At 39.8% G+C, this 10,086-nt stretch overlaps 1 protein-coding gene across 1 annotated transcript; it reads left to right on the forward strand.

Annotated features, from left to right (window-relative positions):
* The first annotated feature begins 1,441 nt into the window (after positions 1 to 1,441).
* On the forward strand, positions 1,442 to 8,511 carry LOC100694133 (NACHT, LRR and PYD domains-containing protein 3). Its single transcript, XM_019362463.2, has 9 exons — positions 1,442 to 1,739; positions 1,844 to 1,978; positions 2,053 to 2,112; positions 2,192 to 3,974; positions 4,705 to 4,866; positions 4,948 to 5,121; positions 5,232 to 5,399; positions 5,593 to 5,639; positions 5,729 to 8,511. Exons 1-9 carry the CDS (start codon positions 1,694 to 1,696, stop codon positions 6,247 to 6,249), a joined length of 3,096 nt encoding a protein of 1,031 aa, XP_019218008.1. The 5' UTR covers positions 1,442 to 1,693; the 3' UTR covers positions 6,250 to 8,511.
* Positions 8,512 to 10,086: the final 1,575 nt, after the last annotated feature.

The raw sequence follows: 10,086 nt of genomic DNA on the forward strand, positions 1-10,086 counted from the left end.
ACGCGAAAAGTGAGCGCGAGAGCCCTCGGTGCGCCTGCTCGCTGCTGAAGTCAAAGTAAACTTTATTGTCATCTCCGCTACATACAGTCCAGTATATAGAGAGACGAGACGACGAAGCTCCAGTTACAGCAGTGCAAGTAAACAAACAATATATATAAGAAGAGTAAGAAAATAAATATACACTTTAGGACTCGGGGTAAAGGGATCAATAACAATTTAAAATTTATAATTTACAGTTTGATGATTTAAAGTCTCACACACAATCTGTCGAAAGGGGAGGGAGACATGCTGCTTCCAAATAGAGCACATTTCATTCATAATGTTGTAAATCCAAGCCCATTATGTATTCATGATTTGAATCCTGGGTTGTGTGAAATCCCAGAAATAAACCCCAGACAAAGTGAATCTGTGAACTAAGGTGTAGGTCTGTTAGGTTATGTTGTGGTGATCCTCGAGTTGGGGGATTTGTACTGGAGTGGAAAATTAAAACCAAGATGGACAAGAAAAGTTCAAAACCATCAGGTGCTCAGTTTAGAAAAAATAGAAAAGAAGAGGAGGAGAAACGAGCAAAAGAGACAGGTAAGCAGATGTGTCATTGGATAATGGCAGGTCATCCTGAAACAATCAGAATCAGAATACTTTATTAATCCCTAAGGAAATAATGTGGGTTACAGTTGCTCCAAGAAGAAATGGTAAGAATAGTAACAGTAACAGACTAAACTCCAAATAATACATTATGTTACAGATTTTAATATTAATTAGTCATTGTCAATTGTTGATTTGTCCTTTCTCATTGTATGACGAATTATGATGGCTGTTTGGTAGCTGTTTGCATACTATGCATACTCCCTCTCTCTCTTCATATGTGTGTGTGTGTGTGTGTTTCTCTGGCGAAATTCAGTATGGTTCCGACAACAGTTTTATGTTAATGTATAATCCTTAATATGTTTTATGTGCGTGTGTGTGTGTGTGTGTGGGGGGGGGGGCCACAGGGCGTGTTCGCCCGGGGCGCCAAACAGGCTAGGACCGCGACTGTATTCTGTCATATTTAAATGAAGTAAATTAATTCATTTGATGTATTTTCTCTCTGATTTGGGACTTTCCTGGCCTTTCGTGGAAATTGTGTTTGGATATACTGATTTTGCATAATTTACATGTCTTCTGCCACCGTATTTACTGTGCCTGTGTGTGAATCTGTGTCTGATGTGTTGGTTGTTACATTTACCCTAAAAAACTGTTTGTTTTTTTTGTTGGATACCAACTCAGTTTGTCCAAAATCAATCAATAAAACAAAGCAAAATATCTTGCAGTTGTTTGACATTTACATTTTTTAGTAAACGAAACTTTTGTGGTTTGTTTAAGAAGGCAGACTGTCTGTGCAGGCAAGAAACGATACTTCCTGTTTTTCTCAGGAAGTAACCTTCTCCTTTAATACCATCTGCCAGTGTGTTATTTAAGTGGCAGTTTCTCTTTAGTAAGCAGCCATGCATTCGTCTTCTGGTCTGTTAGATTTAACGGAGATTTAGCAGATTTGTAACAGTAAAAATAGGGTTTGTTTAATGTATTTATTGACCATGTAGTTGACTGCTTGGAAGCAAATATCTTTAGTGAACAGTCAGAGATGATAAAGACTGAGGACAAGGAGTATTCCCTGACAGAAACTACATAAGGATTAAAGTACTGTAAAAAGAAAATGGACCAATCAATTGTTAGTGATAAAACAGATGATTTCTCTGAAGGTAAGTGTAATTTTTTTGAATATAAGGCAACAAAAAGATAATCTGAAAAGCACCAGCAACCTTTTCTTCAGTGATCTCTTATTCTTGCTTTCTCTCCGAGCCAGTTCCCTTTATTCAGGCTGCGGTACATAACTTCCAGCCAAACTACACTGCTCAGAGTGGTGGCAACGTGGTCGCTCCTTCCATAATTGGTTCAAATGTTGGCAACATAAACATCAATATCTTCTCAGCAACGCAAGGTAGATACATGTAGATACACGCAGTTAAGTGAATGCGGCGTTTGGTCTCTTCTGATCTTTGTGTTGTTTTGCAGAGTGTAAAGAGGACCTCAACAATGACCATACAGACAGCTGTGGTGCTCTGCCGCCTGAAAGTGAGTGCTGCTCAATTATTTAATTTAAAAATGTTACATTAAAAAAGTAAACCATTTAAATAAATGTTTTCTCCTTCAGTTGACAAGGTTGCAGAATGTCAACAAAACCTGAAAGCCACTCTGAGGAGGAAGTTCAGCCACATTCTCGAGGGGCTGGCAACGGAAACAAACAAAATCTCTCTCAATAACATCTACACAGAGCTCTACGTCACCGAGGGAGGAAGCGGCGAAGTCAACAAGGAGCATGAGGTGAGACAAATCGAGACGACACCCAGGATCCATGTGGGCCAGGAAAAATCGATCCACTGCAATCACCTGTTCGCTCCTCTGCCTGAACGTGGCTGTGACATAAGGACTGTGGTCACACGGGGAGTTGCTGGCATTGGAAAAACTGTTTTGACCAATAAATTCACTCTGGACTGGGCGGAGGAGAGAGCAAATAAAAACCTAGAATTTGTATTTCCACTTTCGTTCCGAGAGCTGAACTTGATGAAGAAGAAAAACTTCAGTCTAGTGGAGCTTCTCGTTGTGCTTTTCCCTGAAATAAAAGACATAGAAATTTTCACTAATGTGAAAAAAAACATGCTGTTCATCCTCGATGGCCTGGATGAGAGTCGCCTCTCTCTGGACTTCAACAAATGTGAAATACTGTCAGATGTGACTCAAACTACCACAATTGCCGTGTTAATGACCAACCTCATTAGGGGCAGATTGCTCCCTATGGCTCTCGTGTGGATCACATCACGCCCCGTAGCTTCCAGTCAGATCCCAGCGAACTGCGTTGATCTAGTGACTGAAGTTCGAGGTTTCAACAACCTGCAAAAAGATGAATACTTCAGGAGGAAAATTAGTGATGAGAACTTAGCAAACCGGGTGATAGCACATGTGAAAACCTGCAGGAGTCTTCACATCATGTGCCACATACCAATTTTCTGCTGGATGGCAGCGACTGTTTTCGAGAAAAATATGGCTACAAAAGAGAGCAAAGACACACCAAAGACTCTCACTCAAATGTACATACACTTCTTGTCCTTGTGTGAGGAGGCAATGAAGAAAAGGCTGACAGGAAGAAGAGAGTCAAATGCTGACTGTGTGAGAGCTAATCTCCTGGCTTTAGGAAAGCTGGCTTTCCAAGAACTCGAGAAAGGCCACCTGATCTTCAATGAAAGCGACCTCAAGCTGAATGGTATCGATACTGAGCAGGCATCCATGTTCTCAGGAGTCTACACACAGATCTTCCATGAGGAGATGACAGTGTGCAAGGAGAAGATGTTTTGCTTCGTGCATCTGAGTGTTCAGGAATTCTTTGCAGCGTTGTACGTCTTCCTCACGTTCCACAACGACAACGTCAATGTCCTGGTGAAGTTGTCCGCGTCACGACGCTTTCTATCCAGATCATCTGAGCTCATTCTCTACAAAGAAGCAGTAGAAAAGGCTTTGCGGAGTGAGAAAGGAGATTTTGACATGTTTCTACGCTTCCTTTTGGGGCTGTCCCTGGAGTCCAATCAGACTCTGCTGAAACATCTAATGATCAACAACAGAACACAACAAAAGACAAGAACTGAAATCGTTAAACACATAAAGGAGAAGATCAGGTCCAGTCCATCACCAGACAGGTGTCTCAATCTCTTCCACTGTCTGAATGAGCTAAATGACCACTCCCTCGTGGAGGAAATTCAGAGCTACCTCAGCTCAGGCAGCCTTAACAGAGCCAATCTTTCACCCGCCCAGTGGGCCACACTAGTTTTTGTATTACTGACATCAGAAGAAGAGCAAAGTGTGTTTGAACTGGGCAACTACACCAGGTCAGAGGAGGGTCTTCTCAGGCTGCTACCTGTCGTGAAAACAGCCCAAGTAGCAAAGTAAGTAGTTTACAGTTATTCATTTCTACAGGATAAAAAACAAAACTCCAAAAGACTGAGAAGAGTATCTCCTCAATTGATATCAGAACCCAGTGCTTTTAAGTAACATCTCCTAATCTCTTCCTACCTGAAATGACCAAATCAGGGCATCTGTGCATAGCTAATATCAACCTGGCACAAGAATAGAAAAAAACACATTTAAAGTCAAGCTTTTAGAGGAAGCTGCAGCCTGACCTATTGGCTCAAATCCCTGTTACATATGCCCAACACATTATTTAAAGCTTTGGCCGTGTTTGATATGAAAACCACACAAGGTTTTCTTTGTAAAGCTCGAGAGGGAAAATCCCAACTAGATTTTTCTGAAATGCTTAGACCCGTCTGGCACAACAATCATGTCACATTCAGAGTCACTTAAACTACTTTTCTTCTCCATTCTGATGCTCGGTTTTAAATTCAGCAGAATGTCCTCACCATGCCCAAATGCATTGATTTGCTGATTAGATGTTTGTATTAATGAGCACTTGATCAGATGACAAAAGTACCTAACAAAGTGTTAGTAAGTATATATTAAATATGCATGATGTTAGGCAGTTAGCTAACATTTTGACAGATGTTTTTGCATAAAATTTCAAACAGTGCTGGATAACAGACGTATTTCTAATCTGCATATATAAGGGGATTTTGCTTCCTGGGATTACTTATCATTCTCTTGCTGTTTTTCCTGTTGCAGTCTGAATGCATGCAACCTTACTTTGGCCTGCTGTGAGAACCTGGCGAATGCCATCAGTTCATCCCAACTTAGAGAACTGGACTTGAGTAACAACAATCTGACAGATGCAGGACTAATGAAGCTCTCCAGTGGGTTGAGGAACAGCAAAGTGGAGACGCTCAGGTTAATATTCAACATGTTTCTTTCATTTTTATTTCTCAGCCAAAATGTAAGCACATGATTACAGCATTTTCCTTTGTGCAGACTGAAGAGCTGTAACCTAACAGAGCACAGCTCCAATGACCTGGCATCATTTGTCAGCTCTGCCTCTTGCCTGCTAAAACTACTGGACCTGAGTGACAATGAGTTTCATGATTTAGGAGTTAAAAGGTTTTCTGATGGACTGAGGAGCTCTGACTGTAAACTGGAAACCCTCAAGTGAGTGTCCTGAGTGTGAGGCAGACAGATAAAGACAGATTCAAACTGAAGTTGTTCTTGTCACTGTCATGGAGACAGCTGGATGAAATAACTTTCTGTATTTCTTGAAGTTTGTCCCTGTGCGGAGTGGGAGAAGAGGGCTGCATTTTCTTGGCATCTGCTTTAAACTCATGCCACCTGAGAGAGCTGGACATGAGCTACAACCACCCAGGGAACTCAGGGTTGAATCTTCTAACGGCTCTGAAAGAGGACCCACAATGCACACTGGTGAAACTCAGGTAGTGATGGTATCCACAACATCTGAAAAGTAACAGGTTATTTCAGTGGAGAAATGGTGAAGAACTGGGTGAGGTAACCATGAACCATTAGATAGTTTCTCCACCAGATAATGCCAGTATCACCAGGGTACACGACTAACCTTAATTGTGATGTAAGTGTCTGAACGTATTTGTTCCTCTGTTATGATTTTAGCATAGACCAGTGTGGTGAGTTCCGGATTCAGCCAAGTCCAAAGAAATGTGAGTAACCACAACCTCCTTCCTCCTCTTAAACTCAGAAAACCATATGATGTAAAATATAAACTCAAATTTTAAATCTGATTCATCAGATACCATCAAACTCACCCTGGACCCAAACACAGCACATAAAGATCTTTCGCTATCCGAGGAAAACAGGAAAGCAACACGCTGGACCAAGCAGCCATATCCAGACCATCCAGAAAGGTTTGATTATTGGACTCAGGTATTGTGTAGAGAAGGGCTCAAAGGACGCTACTACTGGGAGACAGAGTGGACCGGGAGAGTGTTCATAGGAGTAGCCTACAGACGAATATCCAGGAAGGGAGAGACTGATGACTGCTGGTTAGGTCGAAATAACTCCTCCTGGGGCTTGAACTGCAACAAAGATGGATACAAAGCCTTGCACAAAGGCACGAGCATTCCTATAACCACCAAACCCAACTCCAACAAAGTAGGAGTATTCCTGGACTGGTCAGCAGGGACGCTCTCCTTTTACATGCTCTCCTGTGATTCCCTTAAACTCCTCCACACCTTCCACACCACCTTCGATAAGCCTGTTTACCCCGGGTTTCACCTTGCCTGGGTGGACTCAAAGGTTTATTTGTGCTAAGTATCGCCGATCTGCTTTTCTGATCTGGAGACACCTGAGAATTCTGTTTCATCTAAATGCTGGACTTCGGAGCCTGATCCCCATAATGTGATAAAGGAGCTGCAGCTAATTTCTACATCAGGATTCTTTTTGGTGGCTTTTAGCCATATTGGCTCTGTATGGAAGTATTTCTGATCTCAATGACAATGAGTGACAATGATACTAGTGATGTGAGCTTTTCAGATAACACCACACTGTGTGGTCTTAAAGGAACAAAACAAGGCTGACTGTGATCATTTAGCCTGCTGTGAAGGTGCTTCTGTTATTCACTGTGATGTTTATTTAGATGAGAAACACTTTTAAAAATTTACTTACCAGAAAAACTGAACTTCAGTCTCTTTAGAGCAGGGTCTCAAACTTAAATGAGCTGTGGGCCACTGCTGGCACTGCCATCTGATGTGAGGGTCACTTTAGCACAAAAACAAAACACCAAACAAACAAGAAAACACACATAAATATTTCCAAAAATGTTTTGTTTTGATTTTTGTTTTAAATTTCAAATATTGTATAACAAGATAAAACTGCAAACATGAATGCAATTTTTTTTCTCACTCTTAATTGACTGAATCTTTGATTGAACTACCAAATAAACGAATTGGTCCTCTCTATCTGGCCAGACACGTGGCAGCACTTCTGCTATAATTCTGTTCTTATTTAACAAAATACATGCAGACATTAGTTTTTGACTGCTTGTGGAAATTGTTTTCTTTACAAATAACTCTCTCACTGAACTAACACAGCCAATCCCTTAACATGTTTGTACTCTCGGCTCATATTGACTACAATTTAAATAAGTTCTTTATTTAAATTGCACTGAACAACAAACAAATCCTCCCTACCAAAAAAAGTAACTTCAAGGGCCAAATTGCATTATATTTCGTCATGTCAATATACGAGTAGGGATGACATGGGCCGTGAGTTTGAGACCCCTGCTTTAGAGTATCTTTCAATGTTGAACAAGCAAGTAGTAGATCTTCCAACATCTGAAAACTTATGAGGCAGCCAAACTCTGAAGCACACTTTATCATTTGTTTCTGTGCAAATGGGACCATTTATAACAAAATAGTCATCTTGTGTTGAAAAGGACAAGAGCATTGAGTCCAGAAAGTTATTAGGAAACTATTTAGTGAGGTCACCAAAGGACTGTACCCCTGCTGGCTACTGAAAAAAATGCAGGCTCCCTACACTGTTTTGCTGGCTTCATTTTCTATAACCAGTATCTACAGTCATAAATCTTTGAAGGAGTACTAGGGACATATTAAGAAAAAAGTTATTGATCATTTTGAGAAAATTTTGAAATTTCTAGATTAAAATCAATAATCGATTTTGAGAAAAAGTCAAAATGTGCAAAATCTGAACATTAAAGTTGTTTCAAGACAGACTATCAAAATCTGCCACAGCCTCCGAAAAACGCCTTGTGTAGATAAGTTAGTGAAAAAAATTGATCAGCCATCCTGTAGTATGTTGTGCTACAACATACACTGTCTTTTTTAACCATCAGTATCATTGCATCTGTCCGTTTCCAGTCATTTCATTTTGTACAAATCTAACTGTGTGATCTTTTCAACGTCCTTATACTTATTACCACACTGTGTTTATGACCTAAAAGCATTCAGGCTGTTGCTGCAACCTCACCAGCGATCCAGGCCTCAGCCAGTGTTGTACTCTTCCACTGACTTACTGGTACTGCACGCAGTCCATGTGCTACTTCACCATCAGGCCATTTAAAGTGTATGGCCACAAAATGATCTCAACCTAATATAACTATCACTAAATGTACGGCTCTTAACACAGCTGCCTTACTACCTGTATCTACGGATGGAGAACCTCCTCACTGCCTAGAGCAGAGTTGTTAGACACCCCATTGGAAGATGTGTAATTTAAAAAAAAAAAAAGGTTTGGGAGTGTGTGATAGCCCACACACCCAAACCATTATTCTGCCCAAGCTGCAGAATTAGTGATGTTAACTGAAGCCTGTAAATGGGCAAAAGATAAAGCAATAACAACATAAACAGTCAAGTTGATACAGCTGCAAAAACAGCTGCACAGGAAGGCATACCTTTGACCTTCACTATGTTACGTGATACTTTTGAAACCTCATTACAGGATGTCTGAAACAGTCGAGTGCACCTACACCCGAGAAAGACTAAAAACAGAGCAATAGAAAATACAGAGGGACTTCTAACACGACCAAATAGAAAACCAATCCTAGCTAACACTTTATATAGATACAACACTCCAATATTGCCTCAACAGGAGGGATGGTATTTATAACAGTGTTTACTACATATGGATTTACTAACTACTCAGGAAAAAATGTGCAAGGTGTGAAATATGCATACAAATACTCCTCATGGATTCAACACATTCACATGGATTATATAGAAATAAACCTGTGTAAAGAAATGAAATATTGCCTAGTAACGATTGACCCTTATTCTAAATGGGTGGAGGCTTTTCCCTGTGCTAAACTGGACTCATACACACCCCAATAAAAAAAAAAATAATTCCCAGATTTGGAATCCTAGAAACATTATACAGAGATAAAGGCAAGGATTTTGTTAATGAAGTAATAAATAGACAAGCTCAAAATTTAAGACTAAACTTAAAAATCACTGCACATAATTACATTTTCCATTTTTATTCTGACACATATCTAAGACGAAACACATAACCGATTTTTAAAAATGTACTTATACACAAAGGATGTGTTCGGTCTTATACAACTATGTGTGTGTGTGTGTGTGTGTGTGTGTGTGTGTGTGTGTATGTATATATATATATATATGTATGTGTATATATATATATATATATATATATATATATATATATATATATATATATGTGTGTGTGTGTGTGTGTATGTATGTATATAACGATTATTGACTCCAAACTAGTCTCAAACTGTGAAGCTGGGTGCAAAGAAGGGCACCAACATCTGTCATGCTTGAAGAAGTGCTCGTTTCCACATCAATAAAACCATTTTTTTTTTTTTAAATCGTGTATTTACTGAGTCCGTTTTATCCTTTTTCCTATGCTATGGTTTAGATATTTACCTATATAAAAAAACAGCAACTCACTCAAACTAATTGTTAAATAGTCTAACACACTGATTGGTGAGCACCAGTTACAGTAGGTGACCTGGTTGGTTTTCACCTGATGACTTGCAGCCTTTACACAGAGACTTTCTTCATTCTGGATGAAGGCTTGTGGGGCCACCTGTCCAACAGCTAAAGCTGGGGTCATGCAATAAGACGATGAATCCAAGCACAGCAGTAACTCTACAATAGATTGGTTGAAAAAGAAAATAAATGTGTTGCAATGGCCGAATCAAAACACAGACCTGAACCTGATTGAAGTACAGTGGCTGCAAACTTTAGTGAACTCAAGTAATGCAGTAAAGAAGGCCCAGATTCCTTCACAACGATGTGAGAGACCGATAAAGTGACAAGAAAACTTCAAGCAAATGATATCGCAGGCAGCCTCAGATACACTAGCTACCTGCAGACTTAATCGTTTGGGATCATGATGAATATCTGCTCAGATATTAGTGCTATCAGATAAAGCAGACATCATTAAAAATAACAGTTTCATGAGGTTTTCAGTTAGTACAGCAGTCCTGATAAAATGCTGAGTTAGGCAATATATAGGAAAGCGTAATTTTTCAATGCTAAACTTACACTTCCTTAGACTTTGAGAATTTTTGTGGATCCAGAAACTGAGAAGTGAAAGCATGCATAAAAATGCGGACACGTCATAAATGTATTATATTGTTAATAAGAGGAAGTGACAATGCTT

Source organism: Oreochromis niloticus, linkage group LG8 (assembly GCF_001858045.2).
Source record: "Oreochromis niloticus isolate F11D_XX linkage group LG8, O_niloticus_UMD_NMBU, whole genome shotgun sequence".
In the NCBI taxonomy this organism is placed as follows: domain Eukaryota; kingdom Metazoa; phylum Chordata; class Actinopteri; order Cichliformes; family Cichlidae; genus Oreochromis; species Oreochromis niloticus.